This window comes from Rhinoraja longicauda, chromosome 31, assembly GCF_053455715.1.
Source record: "Rhinoraja longicauda isolate Sanriku21f chromosome 31, sRhiLon1.1, whole genome shotgun sequence".
Lineage (NCBI taxonomy): Eukaryota > Metazoa > Chordata > Chondrichthyes > Rajiformes > Arhynchobatidae > Rhinoraja > Rhinoraja longicauda.
This window is the reverse complement of record NC_135983.1, coordinates 24617887-24635568: the sequence shown is the minus strand read 5'-3', so window position 1 is coordinate 24635568 and position 17682 is coordinate 24617887. Positions and strand designations below refer to the sequence as shown.

General features: G+C 49.2%; 1 protein-coding gene across 1 annotated transcript in view; it reads left to right on the top strand.

Annotated features, from left to right (window-relative positions):
* Positions 1 to 17682, top strand: part of LOC144608288 (astrotactin-2-like) — a 908904-nt gene that overhangs the window by 661662 nt on the left and 229560 nt on the right. The window contains exons 14-15 of the mRNA XM_078425904.1: positions 12955 to 13079; positions 17569 to 17673. Of these exons, the coding sequence (XP_078282030.1) occupies positions 12955 to 13079; positions 17569 to 17673 (230 nt within the window). The remainder of the gene's footprint in view (positions 1 to 12954; positions 13080 to 17568; positions 17674 to 17682) is intronic.

Here is a 17682-nt window from a genome sequence, read left to right as displayed (position 1 = left end):
ACGTCCATCACAGTGACTCCAAACACCCCCTCACTGTGATGGAGGCAACAAAACTTCCACTCTCTTCCCCACGCCCATGGATAGACAGCTCATCCCCGACCGACCCGCACAGTCCCCGCAAGGGGATGGAAGTACCCGCGGCCGAGCCGCACCGGGCGCTGAAACATCCCGCGGCCGAGCCGGGCGACAGAAGGCCCCGCGGCCGAGCCGTGCGCAGGTAAGTCCCACGGCCGAGCCGCGCCGTGCGATGCTAGGCCCCGCGGCCGAGCCGCACCGGGCACTGTTAAGTCCAGCGGCCGAGCCACACCAGCGATGTTAGGCCCCGCGGCCGAGCCTCGCCGGGCGAGGTTAAGTCCAGCGGCCGAGCCGCACCGGGCGATGGAAGGCCCCGCGGCCAAGCCGCACCGGGCGATGTTAAGTCCAGCGGCCGAGCCGCACCGGGCGATGGAAGGCCCCGCGGCCGAGCCGCACCTGCGATGAAAAGTCCCGCGGCCGAGTCGCGCTGGGCGATGTAAAGTCCCGCGGCCGAGCCGCACGGGGCGATGTTAGGCCCCGCGGCCGAGCCGCGCCGGGCGATGTTGCGCCCCGCGGCCGAGCCGCACCGGGCACTGTTAAGTCCAGCGGCCGAGCCGCACCGGACAATGTTAGGCCCCGCGGCCGAGCCGCACCGGGCGATGTAAAGTCCAGCGGCCGAGCCGCACCGGACGATGTTAGGCCCTGCGGCCGAGCCGCACCCCGCGCCGTGAGGAAGAGACCTAAAGAGAAAGGTTTCCCCCACCCCCCCCACCCACACCACCACCCCCCACACATACACAACCAAAAAAAAACAAAAAAACATCCCAACACCGACACACAACAAAAAAAAGGAAAAAAGACGAACAGACTGCTAGCGAGCCGCAGCCGTTAGGCGCCGCCACTTCCGCCAGGCATGAAATTTGCAGACAGCGCACAAAATGTTATTTATTAACATTTAATTGCGTGTGACAATCAGAGAACATGTAGTCCTCACTGTGGAAGTGCATTTTATTGCGGCCTGACTTCAATCTAGCGGAGGCCTCTCTGTCTGAGAAGACATTGTAAATTATGCTTGTGGCACAACCAATGTGTTTCAGAACTGCTTGGCGTTTCAACAACCAAGAGTGACTGCATTGCCTCTTTTTCCCTTATTTATTGGTAAGAAAGTATGAAATATCTACTCCTTTCAACGGGAACTGACTTTGGCCATAACTGGTCGAAGGGGAAAGAGCTTGAGTAAGTGGTACCATGTGTAAAAGCCATCAGCCGCCATGTAGTTTACGACTTCGAAAGGCGAGAGCACACTGTGTTCCCAAATTCATGTGCAAACGCAGTGGATAGGATGAAGTGTTACGCTAGGAGCCTCTGCTGTCTGGAACTCGAAGGACCTGCGGTGGTGTTAAACGTGGAATTAGCGTGGAATAATTAAGTGTCAATTACTGTCACCGCTGGCGCGTTTCAATCCGAAGCGGAGAAATCGTCAGCGCCGCAGTCAGGCAGCGAGTTTCTTTGGTGCAAAAAGGCCCCCTTAAACGCCGAGTTAAACTGGTGGGGTGGCGCAGCGGCAGAGTTGCTGCCAGAGACCCGGGTTTGACCCTGACCACGGGCGGTGGACACAAAATGGAGTAACTCAGCGGGTCAGGCAGCATCTCTGCAGAGAAGGAATGGGTGGCGTTTCGGCTCGGGAACCTTCTTCAGACCCGAAACGTCACCCATTCCTTCCCTCCCGAGATGCTGCCTGACCCGCTGAGTTACTCCATCCATTTTGTGTCTGCCTTCGACTTAAACCAGCATCAGCATTTTTTATTTCCTGACTGTGTTTGGTGCCTGTGTGGAGTTTGTACGTTCACCGCTGAGACTGCGTGGGTTTTCGCCGGGTGCTCCGGTTTCCTCCCACACTCCAAAGATGTAAAGGCTTGTAGGTTAATTGTTAAAATTGTTAAAATCTCCCCTACTATGTGTGGGATAGTGTACGAGGTGAGCATTGGTCGGCTAGGACTTGATGGGCGGAAGGGCATGTTTCCACGCTGTGTCTCTAAAGTCTAAAGTTTAAAGTAATGTCTATTCTGCTCTGCTTGTATGTAATCCATATCCAAACATTCCATGCATATCCATGTCATAATGTCATAAGTGATAGGAGCAGAATTAGGCCATTCGGCCCAACAAGTCTACTCCGCCATTCAATCGTGGCTGATCTATCTCTCCCTCCTAACCCCATTCTCCTGCCTTCTCCCCATAAAACCCCTGACACTCGTACAGATCAAGAATCTATTTAGAACGGAGATGAGGACAAACTTTTTCAGTCAGAGAGTTGTAAATCTGTGGAATTCTCTGCCTCAGAAGGCAGTGGAAGCCAATTCTCTGAATGCATTCAATAGAGAGCTAGATAGAGCTCTTAAGGATAGCGGAGTCAGGGGGTATGGGGAGAAGGCAGGAACGGGGTACTGATTGAGAATGATCAGCCATGATCACAGAATACTGGCTCGAAGGGCCGAATGGCCTACTCCTGCACCTATTGTCTATTGTCTATCTATCTCCGCCTTAAAAATATCCATTGACGGCCTCCACTGCCATCTGTGGCAGTGAATTCCGCAGATTCACCACCCTCTGACTAAAGAGGGTGCTGATCCAAAACCCTCTTAAATGCCACAATCGTACCAGTCTCCACCACCACTTCAGACATCCAGCACTCTCTGTGTGAAACAATAACTTGCCCTGCACAGTTCCTTGAAAATTTGCCCCCTCTCACCGTAAAGTTCCACTGGGAAAGTGCAAAGACAGCAGGCAGCCTAGTCGTCTTGTTGTGTTTCATTGTCAGTGACTCACTTACACGCCGGTCACGGTGGCGCAGCGGTAGAGTTGCTGCCTTTCGGCGAATGCAGCGCCGGAGACTTGGGTTCGATCCCGGCTACGGGCGCCGTCTGTACGGAGTTTGCACGTTCTCCCCGTGACCTGCGTGGGTTTTCTCCGAGATCTTCGGTTTCTTCCCGCACTCCAAAGACGTACAGGTCAGTAGGTTAATTGGCTTGGTGTAAATGTAAAAATTGTCCCTAGTGGGTGTAGGATGGTGTTAATGTGCGGGGATCGCTGGTCGGCGCGGACCCGGTGGGCCGAAAGGGCCTGTTTCCATGCTGTATCTCTAAACGTAGCCCACAGCTAACAATGGCCTGTTTCCTTTATCACCGTTTCTTTATTGCATTTCTTTCATTCATTTGTTCAATATCTCTCCATATCACCATCTGAATCTCCTTTTTCCCTGACTGTCAGTCTGAAGAAGGGTCTCGACCCGAAACGTCACCTATTCCTTTTCTTCAGAGATGCTGCCCGACCCGCTGAGTTACTCCAGCATTTTGTGTCTCTCTTTAGTTTGGTTTAATTTGGAGATACAGCATGGAAACAGGCCATTCGGCCCACCGAGTCCACACCAACCATTGGTCTCCTGGTCACACAACACGATACCTCACACACCTCCAAAATGGCCTCTCCCACAGCGACACAGAGCAACACAAAACATCTACTCCATCTTAGACTCAAAATGCTGGAGTAACTCAGTAGGTCAGGCAGCATCTCGGGAGAAAAGGAATGGGTGACGTTTCGGGGCTACCTGAAGTTAGAGATATCAATATTCATACCACTGGGCTGTGAGCTGCCCGAGCGAAATATGAGATGCTGTTCCTCCAATTTGGGTTCAGCCTCACTCTGAAAATGGAGGAGACCTAGGACAGAAAGGTCAATGTGGGAATGGGAAGGAGAATTAAAGTGTCTAGCGACCGAGAGATCAGGTAGGTAGGTCCAAACGGACTGAGCGAAGGTGTTCATCTTTGTGGGGTGCCAAATACCAAAACTAAATTTCAGAACAATAAATTTATCATCCTTGAATGAGGCCAAGTCTATTCATTGTTCTCCACCAAGATAAGCAACGTCACAGCATCTATCTATAAGCCGCTGTTAATACAATGCTTCATTGGGACCAGTGCTGAAGTGTAAATTACACCCCTCAATGGCTTCACATTACACCCACTTTTCTCCAAGAATTACAGCTTAACATCAAAGTCAGTTTAGGCAGGGCATGTGCTGAAGAACAGGTCTTCTGAAGAAGGGCCTCGACCTGAAACGTCACCCATTCCTTCTCACCAGAGATGCTGAGTTACTCCAGCATTTTGTGTCTGTCTTCGGTTTAAACCAGCATCTGCAGTTCCTTCCTGCACAGATCTTTCTGGGGGTTTGGGGGGCAACTGGCCGTGATCAATCAACGCACTGACTGACACGTTTCGTGGTGTTGTGGGAGGAAACTGGAGCACCCGAAGGAAACACATAAAGTCGCCACACAACGGTCACGTTGGCGCAGCGGTAGAGACGCTGCCTTGCAGCGAATGCAGCCCCAGAGATCCCGGTTCGATCCTGACCACGGGCGCTGTCTGTACGTGACCTGCGTGGGTTTTCTCCGAGATCTTCGGTTTCCTCCCACACTCCAAAGACGTACAGGTTTGTAGGTTAATTGGCTTGGTAAATGTAAATATTGTCCCTGGTGGGTGTCGGATAGTGTTAGTGTGCGGGGATCGCAGGTCGGCGCGGACCCGGTGGGCCTGTTTCCACGCTGTATCTCTAAACTAAACTAAACTAAACATGCAAACTCCACCCAAAGTCGAGTCAAACCCAGGCGACTGGAAGCTACACCGTCCGTACGTTGCTGTTCCAAAGCTGTACGATGGCGCAGTGTTCTTGAAACCGAAATGCACGTGTTAGACTTGCAAAACAATTACTCTTTCGTCTTTAATTTCTTTCTTACGCCCAATGACCCGACCGCGCCATTACTGAAATTAACCGCAAGGCCATCGTTAATTTTATTACCTCCGTAATGACCAAGCTTCGTCGCGGCATTTATCACAATGCGTTGAACACACTGGTTCACACACACACACACACACCCACAGACATAGTTTGTATTCAGGGGATGAATCCAGTTGGGTCGGCTTGTGAGAAAGGCATTATCTCCAATTTTAACTGGAGAGTGGCTGTCGTTAAATTGTTTAATATCTTCTCGTTTGGGTCCATTTTCGGGCCGTGGCCCTGAGGGATTACTGATGATCCTAACGTTTTGTAGTTGGTAAGGGGGGATAATCCTTCAGGCTGAGAAAACCTATCAGCGTGGATGAGAGAAAGCGTCCATCACTCCGGCAGGCAATTTTAGATGTATTTTTTCTTTCCCAGGAGAAAGGGACATAAACGTAAGTTATTTAGGAACATTAGAACTGAAAAAACAACCCAAAATAACTATTGTCAGGAGGCGGCTGATGAAACATTCAAAGTGGCAATTTGCGCATTGGCTCCATACCCTGTGGGCGTGAGTGGACTCGCCGATCACCCGGGTTATTTCTCTTCTCCAATGAACTTTACAATAGACAATAGACAATAGGTACAGGAGGAGGCCATTCGGCCCTTTGAGCCAGCACCGCCATTCAATGTGATCATGGCTGATCATTCTCAATCAGTACCCCGTTCCTGCCTTCTCCCCATACCCCCTGACTCCACTATCCTTAAGAGCTCTATCCAGCTCTCTCTTGAATGCATTTAGAGAATTGGCCTCCACTGCTTTCTGAGGCAGAGAATTCCACAGATTCCCAACTCTGACTGAAAAAGTTTTTCCTCATCTCAGTTCTAAATGGCCTACCCCTTATTCTTAAACTGTGGCCCCTTGTTCTGGACTCCCCCAACTTTGGGAATATGTTTCCTGCCTCTAACGTGTCCAACCCCTTAATAATCTTATACGTTTCGATAAGATCTCCTCTCATCCTTCTGAATTCCAGTGTAGACAAACCTAGTCGCTCCAGTCGTTCAACATATGACAGTCCCGCCATTCCGGGAATTAACCTAGTAAACCTACGCTGCACGCCCTCAATAGCAAGTTCCCAAACCTTGAAACCGTTCTGAGGATACCAGTTGATTTCCTTAGTGCAGAGGGATAGAAGTGGGAGAAGGTCACACGAAGATGCTGGAGGGCGGCGGGGTGGCGCAGTGGCGGAGCTGCTGCCTTGCAGCGAGGGAGACCCGGGTTACTGATTGTGGATGATCAGCCATGATCACAATGAATGGCGGTGCTGGCTCGTATGGCCAAATGGCCTCCTCCTGCACCTATTGTCTATGGTTCTATGTTTCGATCCTGACTCCGGGCGCTGTCTGTGCGGAGTTTGTACGTTCTCCCCGTGACCTGCGTGGTTTTTTTTCTCCGAGATCATCGGTTTCCTCTCACACTCCAAAGACAGTAAAAATGTAAATTGTCCCCAGTGTGTGTGTGTGTGTGTGTTCGTACGTAGGATAGCTTTAGTGTGCGGAAAATCGCTGGTCGGTGGGGACTCATAGACATAGAAGCATAGAAAATAGGTGCAGGAGGAGGCCATTCGGCCCTTTGAGCCAGCACCACCATTCATTGTGATCATGGATGATCGTCCACAATCAGTAACCTGTGCCCAACTTCTCCCCGTATCCCTTGATTCCACTAGCCCCTAGAGCTCTATCTAACTCTCTCTTAAATTCATCCAGTGATTTGGCCTCCACTTCCCTCTGTGCCAGAGAATTCCACAAATTCACAACTCTCTGGGTGGAAAAAGTTCCTTCTCACCTCAGTTTTAAATGGCCTCCCCTTTATTCTAAGACTGTGTGGCTCCTGCTTCTGGACTCACCCAACATTGGGACCATTTTTCCTGCATCTAGCTTGTCCAGTCCTTTTATAATTTTATATGTCTCTATAAGACCCCCTACTCATCCTTCTAAACTCCAGACTCGGTGGGCCGAAGGGGCCTGTTTCCGCGAGTTAGCTCTGAGCTAAAGTGAACTAAGCTCAGCGGGTCAGGCAGCATCTCTGGAGAACGTGGATAGATGACGATTATAGGTCAGGATTCTTCTTTGGACTCAAAGGTCCAGAGGGCTTAGAGATCTGCAAGAGATGCCTGATGGAGATTGTGAGAGGAATGGAGAGAATATTCCAAAGCTTGTTCCCAGAGTGGAAACGTCAAAGACCAGAGCACATAGTTTTTTTGGAGTTTTTAGAGATACAGCGTGGAAACAGGCCCTTCGGCCCACCGGGTCCGTGCCGATCAGCGATCCCCGCACACTAACACTATCCTACACCCACTAGGGATCATTTTTTACATTTACCAAGCCAATTAACTGGCAAACCTGCACGTCTTTGGAGTGTGGGAGGAAACCGAAGGTCTCGGTGAAAATCCACGCAAGTCACGGGGAGAACGTACAAACTCCGTACAGACAGCTCCCGTGGTCGGGATCGAACCTGGGTCTCCGGCGCTGGAAGGCAGCAACTCTACCTCTGCGCCACCGTGCCGCCCTAAATCCCTCAAAAATGAGTTTGAAAACCATGGATGCTATTGTCCTTCAAAAAGCACAGAGCAGCAAGCACTAGAAATGTAAAATGCCTGATGAATGATCTCCCACTGAAGACTGCCAACAGCTTTAAGACCTCTTCTTCTTTGGAAGGGCAAAATGGATGCATTTGTGAAAATAGGCGTTCGTCATTGGGATTTTTGCTCACAGTCCAATTTGCGGTTGGATTCCCTTCTCTCTGTGAAATTAATCTCTGGTGTTCCTTCAATGTAATTACTGATTTTTCTGCGTGTAGTTTTGGCCAAAGTTACTGCTTGCAACCTTCCTTTCCGAAAGCCAGACTTTGGAGTTTCACGGCCCTTTGGCACACCAACAGGAATTTAAAAGCTTTGCTCACTTTTTCTTATTCTCAATTAGAATGAACAAAGGCCTGGACCTCAGATTGACATAGAAACATCGAAACATAGAGAATAGGTGCAGGAGTAGGCCATTCGGCCCTTCGAGCCAGCACCGCCATTCAATATGATCATGGCTGATCATCCAACTCAGTATCCTGTACCTGCCTTCTCTCCATACCCCCTGACCCCTTTAGCCACAAGGGCCACATCTAACCCCCACTTAAATATAGCCAATGAACTGGCCTCAACCACCCTCTGTGGCAGGGAATTCCACAGATTCACCACTCTCTGTGTGAAAAAACACTTTCTCATCTCGGTCCTAAAAGACTTCCCCCTTATCCTTAAACTGTGACCCCTTGACGTTGCAGAGGTCAGGCCAGTTCCAATATTATGACCATTAACTCCATATATATATATTTTTTAAAAGATCATCCCAATGCTTATAACCAGCGGTATGAATATTAACTTCTCTACCTTTCTAACCAAGTAACCCTTGCATTCCCTCTCTCTCCATCCGTGCCCCTGTCCTACTTCTCTGACTAGTTTAACTGTCCTGATTTTACTCTGTGTGCCTCGTTGTCACCTTCCCCTGACAATGATCTATTCCACATTTTCCTTGAACCTCGTTCCCTTTGATCTCGTGTTTTCACACCTTACCCTTCCATATCTCTGTGTCTCCCTCTCCCCTGACTCTCAGTCTGAAGAAGGGTCTCAATAGACAATAGACAATAGGTGCAGGAGTAGGCCATTCAGCCCTTCGAGCCAGCACCGCCATTCAATGCGATCATGGCTGATCACTCTCAATCAGTACCCCGTTCCTGCCTTCTCCCCATACCCCCTCACTCCGCTATCCTTAAGAGCTCTATCCAGCTCTCTCTTGAAAGCATCCAACGAACTGGCCTCCACTGCCTTCTGAGGCAGAGAATTCCACACCTTCACCACTCTCTGACTGAAAAAGTTCTTCCTCATCTCCGTTCTAAATGGCCTACCCCTTATTCTTAAACTGTGGCCCCTTGTTCTGGACTCCCCCAACATTGGGAACATGTTTCCTGCCTCTAATGTGTCCAATCCCCTAATTATCTTATATGTTTCAATAAGATCCCCCCTCATCCTTCTAAATTCCAGTGTATACAAGCCCAATCGCTCCAGCCTTTCAACATACGACAGTCCCGCCATTCCGGGAATTAACCTAGTGAACCTACGCTGCACGCCCTCCATAGCAAGAATATCCTTCCTCAAATTTGGAGACCAAAACTGCACACAGTACTCCAGGTGCGGTCTCACCAGGGCCCGGTACAACTGTAGAAGGACTTCTTTGCTCCTATACTCAACTCCTCTTGTTACGAAGGCCAACATTCCGGAAACATCGGCCATTCCTTCCAAACCAGAGATGCTGCCTGACCCGCTGGGTTACTTCAGCATGTTGTGTCCATCTTCAGTGTAAACCAGCATCTGCAGTTCCTTCCTACACATCCAAATGCAAAGTATCCTTTATAATGCTACTGGACTCCCATTTGCAAACTCTTCAGGATAATGTTTTGCAAGAGTCCTTCTGTATATATCTCTACCACAGCCTACTGTTTATTTTATTATTACTTAAACACAATTCCTATTTTGCACCCAAAGCTTCCTGTACGTTTGGTTACAGTTTAGTTTAGTTTAGTTTAGTCTAGCGCAAACAGGCCCTTCGGCCCACCGGGTCCGTGCCGACCAGCGATCCCCGCACACTAACACTATCCTATATCCAGTAGGGACATTTTTTTAATTTTACCAAGCCAATGAACCTACAAACCTGTACGTCCTTGGAGTGTGGGAGGAAACCGGAGATCTCGGAGAAAACCCATGCAGGTTACGGGGGAAAACGTACAAACTCCGTACAGACAGCACCCGTAGTCGGGATTGAACCAGGGTCTCCGGCGCTGCATTCGCTGTAAGGCAGCAACTCTACCGCTGCGCCACCGTGCCGCCCACGGTCTTGTGTCAGAAAATCAGTGTCCCCCTTAAAGCTCCAGAACAGTTAACGCAGTCCACACCATTGGTCCGTACCGAATATGTTGCTAAGTGAAACTAATCTCACTGCCTGCACGTGATCTTTTATTCCTCCATATCTATGTGCCCATCTAAAAGCCTCTCAACGGCGACCAAAGACAGATATTAAAGTGCTGGAGCAACTCAGCGGGTCAGGCAGCATCAATGGAGAAAAAGGATGGGTGATGTTTTCAGGTCGGGTCTGAAGAAGGGTCCTGACCCGAAACGTCGCCCACCCTTTCTTGCCAGAGATGCTGCCTGACCTGTCGAGTTGCTCCAGCACTTTGTGTCTATCTTTGGTATCAACCAGCATCTGCAGTTCTTTGTCTCTGCATTAAATAAATTAAATGGGATTATGGCGTCGAGGCGGGACGATTGGAACGGAGTTGAGAATCTCGAGGAGCAGCAGATGGTAGCGTGGCCATGGGACAATAGACAATAGGTGCAGGAGGAGGCCATTCGGCCCTTCGAGCCAGCACCGCCATTCAATGTGATCATGGCTGATCATTCTCAATCAGTACCCCGTCCCTGCCTTCTCCCCATACCCCCTGACTCCGCTATCCTTAAGAGCTCTATCTAACTCTTCTATCTATCTATCTTCTATCTTCTATCTATCCATCTATCTATCTAGGACTAGATTCTCCCAAAAACTACCCACTTCACAACCCCTGGGGGTGGAAGAGAGTGTGGGTCCCACATTAGCGGCCTCCGAACAAACAAAACGGTAATGGAAGCAAGTCATTATCAATGTTCATACCGCTGGGGTAATAAGCTGCCCAAGCGTAATATGAGGTGCTGTTCATCCATTTTGCGTTGGGCCTCACTCTGACAGTGGAGGAGGCCCAGGACAGAAAGGTCAGTGTGGGTCATAAGGAATATGTTTAGTTTAGTTTAGAGATTTTTTTTTATATATCAAAAAATACTTTATTCAAGTAATAAATATTTATAAAACATCTTCTTTTCAACAACCCCATCCGACATTTCCAGAGGTTACACGTTCAATACAGGTATTCATTTCCAAATTTACACAGAAATTTACACAGAATCCCTTCCCTTATTTGGAGGGGCGTCTCTCTCCACCACACCCTGCCCCCCCATGTCCAGCAGCGGAAGGACCCTAGACTGTGGTCCTCCCCCACAGGGCCTTGGCGTTGGCTGCACCGAGCTTCAGTGCGTCCCTCAGCACGTACTCCTGCAGTCTGCAGCGGGCCAGTCTGATACAGTGTGGAAACAGGCCCTTCTCCAGGGATGCTACCTGACCCGCTGAGTGGGATTCCCCCTCACATCCTGCACCTCATCTTTCATCAACACTGGCGAAAATCAGAGCTGTCGAATCATTATGCGAATCCATTGTCATGTATAAAATTTACACCCGGTTTCTCAACATTACAACAGAACACAAGTCAGAAGAAAAGAATTGCATCATTGGTTTTATAGTGCTTTGGAATAATTTGAGATCATGAAATTTGCAAGTCCCCCCTGTGGGTCGATAGACTTCTGAATTATACGTTTGGGTTATAATATCCAGTGTAACGTGCTTCCTGCTGCCTTAATAAAAGCAAATTTCACTTGTACTTTAGGCATTACTGCTTAACATGGAGGAGACAGGAAAACAAAACCAAGCGCAGGCTCGACGATCGTTTCGCTCAACACCTTCGCTCAGTCCGTCTCAACTCACCTGATCTCCCTGTGGCTCAGCACTTCAACTCCCCCTCCCATTCCCAACCTGATCTTTCTGTCCTGGGCCTCCTCCATTGTCAGAGTGAGGCCCAGCGCAAATTGGAGGAACAGCGCCTCATATTTCGCTTGGGTGGTTTACACCCCAGCGGTATGAACATTAACTTCTCTAACTTCAGATAGTCCCTTGCTTTCCCTCTCTCTCCCCTCCCCCTTCCCAGTTCTCCCACCAGTCTTCCTGTCTCCAACTACATTCTGTCTTTGTCCCCCCCGCCCCCTTCCCCTGACATCAGTCTGATGAAGGGTCTCGACCAGAAACGTCAAGCCATTCCTTCTCTCTCCCGAGATGCTGCCTGACCCGCTGAGTTACTCCAGCTTTTTGTGTCTACCTTCGATTTTAACCAGCATGTGCAGTTTGTTTTCCCCTACACATTCCAAAACAGACATGTTGAAAGCTGTGACTGTGGCACCATGTCATGGGGCCAACGGCCACCATGCCAACCAATGCCCGTATGGAGGTCAGTTTGTTGTGGATCTGGCATTGGGGGAGCAGAACAAACAAAGGAACTTGGTATTAAATTCTCACCCTTTGCTTTTAACCAAGGAACGTGGAGTGCTATTAAAAAAGTTGGAGTACAAAAGTTCCAAGTTTAAAGAAATCACAACAATAAGATCGCAATGATTTACAAGTGTTTCTGAATGAAAGGTAGACACAAGATGCCGCAGTAACTCAGCGGGACAGGCAGCATCTCTGGAGAGAAGGAATGGGTGACGTTTCGGGTCGAGACCCTTCTTCAGACTGATGTCAGGGGGAGGGGGGAGGGACAGAGATAGAATGTAGTCGGAGACAGTAAGACTGGTGGGAGAACTGGGGAGGGGGAGGGGATGGAGAGAGAGGGAAAGCAAGGGTTATTTGAAATTGGAGAAGTCAATGTTCTTACCACTGGGGTGTGAGCTGCCCAAGTGAAATATGAGGTGCTGTTCCTCCAATTTGCGCTGGGCCTCACTCTGACAATGGAGGAGGCCCAGGACAGAAAGCTCAGATTGGGAATGGGAGGGGGAGTTAACGTGTTGAACCACCGGGACATCAGGTAGGTTAAGGCGGATGAGCTTGAATCAAATTCTCCAGAGATGCTGCCTGACCTGCTGAGTTACTCCAGCATCTTGTGTTCCTTCTTTCACGCACATCCTTGCAGCTTTAAGACAGAAGACAGGGTGGTGGGTGTGAGGAACGAGCTGCCGGAGGAGGTAGTTGAGGCTGGGACTGTTCCAACGTTTAAGGAGCAGTTAGACAGGTACATGGGCAGGACAGGTTTGGAGGGATATGGACCAAACGCAGGCAGGTGGGACTCATGTAGCTGGGACGTGTTGGCCGGTGTGGGCAAGTTGGGCCGAAGGGCCTGTCTCCACACTGTATCACTCTATGGCTCTATGACGTAAGAATTCAGGCTCTTCGGACCTAAATCAACCTCTGGCAATGTTTGCTGCTTTCTTACAGGGAGAATAACTTCATAAAGGACTTCCCTCAGCTGGCTGATGGTTTGGTGGTGATTCCTCTTCCTGTGGAGGAGCAGTGTCGAGGAGTCCTCTCTGAGCCTCTGCCCAATCTGCAACTCCTCACCGGTAAGTGTTTGTGACACCATTGTGCACATAGACACATCATGCTGGAGTAACTCAGCGGGACAGGCAGCATCTCTGGAGAGAAGGAATGGGTGACGTTTCGGGTCGAGATCCTTCCTCAGAGTTACTCCAGCATTTGATTTTTTTTTAGAGATACAGCGCGGAAACAGGCCCTTCGGCCCACCGGGCCCGTGCCGCCCAACGATCCCCGCACATTAACACCATCCCACACCCACTAGGGACAATTTTTACATTTGCCCAGCCAATTAACCTACAAACCTGTACGTCTTTGGAGTGTGGGAGGAAACCGAAGATCTCGGAGAAAACCCACGCAGGTCACGGGGAGAACGTATAAACTCCGTACAGACAGCACCCGTAGTCAGGATCGAACCAGAGTCTCCGGCGCTGCATTCGCTGTAAGGCAGCAACTCTACCGCTGCGCCACCGTGTCGCCCGTTATTTGGTGTCCACCTTCGATTTAAACCAGCATCTGCAGTTCTTTCCCACACACTATAATCCATATAATAGGCAGTTTCTTCCCAGCTGTTATCAGGCAACTGAACCATCTTATCACAACCCGAGAGCGGTCCTGAACTGCCATCTACCTCATTGACAGCCTCATCCGGCAGCTCATTCCACATATCCACCACCTTCTAAACGTTTGTTCAGGATAGTAGCTCATTCCATATATAATCACCACCTTCCAAACGTGATAACGTTGGTTCAGGATAGTAGTCCTGAATTACCATCTGCCCCATTTTTTTCTTCAAAAAAATGTACTTAATTATTAAAAATAATATTTACAATACAATAAAACAGAGCAGAACCCAGCACCATAGTACAAGACAAACAAATATACTCAATGAACTACTAGACAACTATGTTACACTCCTTGTCCAGGATGAATTCAACCCCCCCTGCGGTGCCCAGCGGTCCCGGAAACCCCCCAGGATGCCCGTGGACAGCGCGTAGTCCCTCTCTAACACAACCCGGGCGCGGACGAAACCCCGGAAAAGGGGCAGGCAGCTGGCTCGGGGTAGAACCCAACTATCTACCCCATTGGTGACCCTCTGACGATCTTTGGCTGGACTTCACTGGCTTTACCTTGCACCATGTACCTTATCGAAACGTATAAGATTATTAAGGGGTTGGACACGTTAGAGGCAGGAAACATGTTCCCAATGTTGGGGGAGTCCAGAACCAGGGGCCACAGTTTATCAATAAGGGGTAGGCCATTTAGAACGGAGATGAGGAAAAAACTTTTTCAGTCAGAGAGTTGTGAATCTGTGGAATTCTCTGCCTCAGAAGGCAGTGGAGGTCAAGTCTCTGAATGCATTCAAGAGAGAGCTAGATAGAGCTCTTAAGGATAGCGGAGTCAGGGGGTATGGGGAGAAGGGGAGAAGGCAGGAACGTGGTACTGATTGAGAATGATCAGCCATGATCACATTGAATAGTGGTGCTGGCTCGAAGGGGCGATGGGCCTCCTTCTGCACCTATTGTCTATTGTCTGAGCGTTATTCCCTTATCATGTATCTATGCACTGTGATTGTCACGATGTATCGTCTTTCTGCTGGCTGGATAGCACCCGACAAAAGCTTTTCACTGTACCTCGGTACACGTGACAATAAACTAAACTGATAAACTGATAAACTGCCTGGTGCAGTTGGAGCTTCTGTGCAGAATTACGTGCCCCAGTGGACCTGAAAGGATACGATCAAAGCCGAGACCAATGCATGTGTGCTGAGTGAATTATCACACGCAATAGGAGCGGAGAAAAAGTCAGGCCATTAATTTATCTCCTTCCCCCTCTGAGAAACTTTCTGGCCTGTAAGTAACTAACGATTTGACGAAAGTGCACCCACTTCACGCAATCCTGCACTTCAATTACTTTTTATTGCCACTGCGAAGTTAAATGAGGTGCTTTCATCGCTGAACGTTAGAAGTGTGACAATGCAGCTCAGTGTTTAGTTTAGTTTAGTTTAGTTTAAACCTGAAAGGTCACCCATTCCTTCTCTCCAGAGATGCTACCTGTCACGTTTTTCTCCGGCATTTTGTGTCCATCTTTAGTTTAGTTTTGCCGAGTTCAGAGTTACAGCACTGGTCGGCATAAGCCCAATGTTGATAAAGCCCATAAGCCCATTCCCAATGTTGGGGGAGTCCAGAACAAGGGACCACAGTTTAAGAATAAGGGGTCGGCCATTTAGAACTGAGATGAGGAAAAACTTTTTCAGTCAGAGAGTTGTGAATCTGTGGAATTCTCTGCCTCAGAAGGCAGTGGAGGCCAATTCTCTGAATGCATTCAAGAGAGAGCTGGATAGAGCTCTTAAGGATAATAATAATAATAATAATACATTTTATTTATATAGCGCTTTTCATATACTCAAAGACGCTTTACAGAGATTTTGAGAACATAGGGAAATTAATAAATAGATAAATAAGTAAATAAATAAATGAACAGAGAAAGGAGACAGTAGGTTAGTGTCAGGATAGTGGAGTCAGGGGATATGGGGTGAAGGCAGGAACGGGGTACTGATTGAGAATGATCGGCCATGATCACATTGAATGGCGGTGCTGGCTCGAAGGGCCGAATGGCCTCCTCCTGCGTCTATTGTCTATTGTCTAAGCATTTTAAGCCCAAGAGCCTGTTTCCATGCTGTATGACTATGACTGGGATGGGTGTCAAACCCTCCTTCACCTCTTAGAAACATAGACAATAGGTGCAGGAGGAGGCCATTTGGCCCTTCAAGCCAGCACCGCCACTCAATATGATCATGGCTGATCATCCACAATCAGTACCCCGTTCCTGCTTTTTCCCCATATCTCTCGATTCCTTTAGCACTGAGAGCTAAATCTAACTCTCACTTGAAACCATCCAGTGAATTGGCCTCCACTGCCTTTTGTGGCAGAGAATTCCACAGATTCTCAACTCTCTGGGTGAAAAAATGTTTCCTCATCTCAGTCCTAAATGGCCTACCCCTTATTTTTAAAAATGGTGACCCCTGTCCAATCTTGCCTTCCCCACAGAGGCTTGTGCTCTGTTACTTTGTGTCTTACTTTAGCATAGTCCTTGTACCTGACAGACAAAGCAGTTTGAATCTGAAGAAGGGCCCTGACACAAAATGCCACCTTCCCTTTATCTCCGGAGATGCTACCTGACCCGCTGAGTTACTCCAGCACTTTGTGTACCTGTCCACGTTCTCCACAGATGCTACCTGACCCGCTGAGTTACTCCAGCACTTTGTACCTGTCCATGTTCTCCAGAGATTCTACCTGACCCGTTGAGTTACTCCAGCACTTTGTGTCTATGTTAGCATTATCACAACACTTGACGCACATGTGATGAGAAACTAGGACTGCACGTACAACACACCGGGTGGCACGGTTGCGCAGTGGTAGAGTTGTTGCCTTGCAGCGCCAGAGACCCGGGTTCGATCCTGTCTACGGGTGCTGTCTGTACGGAGTTTGTACGTTCTCCCTGTGACCTGCGTGGGTTTTCTCCAAGTACTCCGATTTCCTCCAACCTTCCAAAGACGTACAGATTTGTCGTCTGTACAGATTTGTTGGCTTGGTATAAATGTAACAAGAGTCCCCAGTGTGCAGGATAGTGTTGGTGGGTGGGTAGGGTTGCCAACTGTCCCGTATTAGCCGGGACATGCCATATTTTGGGCTGAATTAGTTTGTCCCGTACGGGACCGCCCTTGTCCCGTATTAGTAGGGTCGCCAACTTCCTCACTCCCAAATACGGGACAAAGGGTGACATCACCGCCCCGCGCCCCACGTGACCTCACCCAGCCAGCGGCCACGTGCTCCCGCTCCAGTGGAGTGGGAGCACGTGGCCGCTGGCTGGGTGAGGTCACGTGGGACGGTGACATCACCTTGCCCCGTATTTGGGAGTGAGGAAGTCGGCTACCCTAGCGTGCGGGGATCGCTGGTTGGCGTGGGCACGGTGGGCAGAAGGGCCTGTTTCCCCGCTGTATCTCTGGAACATCATTCGCTGGAGGTCAATATGCTCAGTTTCAATATCTGACAGGCGTCTAAACTACTATTTGGGCGGCACGGTGGCGCAGCGGTAGAGTTGCTGCCTTACAGCGAATGCAGCGCCGGAGAATCAGGTTCGATCCCGACTACGGGCGCCATCTGTAGGGAGTTTGTACGTTCTCCCCGTGACCTGCGTGGGTTTTCTCCGAGATCTTCGGTTTCCTCCCACACTCCAAAGACGTGCAGGTTTGTAGGTTAATTGACTGGGTAAATGTAAAAATTGTTCCTAGTGTGTGTAGGATAGTGTTAATGTGCGGGGATCGCTGGGCGGAGCGGACTCGGTGGGCCGAAGGGCCTGTTTCCGCGCTGTATCTCTAAATCTAAATCTAAATCTATGGAGACAAGTGTTTAGAACAAAATCAACCCTTGTCTTATGTTCTTAAATCTTGATGGAATTCTTGATGTCAATGTGCCTTGATTGTCAATTCGACAAACGACATGCTTTGTTTTGCAGGCAATGCTAAATACAACGAGGCAGCAGGCTATCCCATGGTGCAAGAGTGGAGGGTACGAAGCAACCTCTACAAGGTTAAACTCAATTCAATAACCCAATCCGCAGGTAAAAACA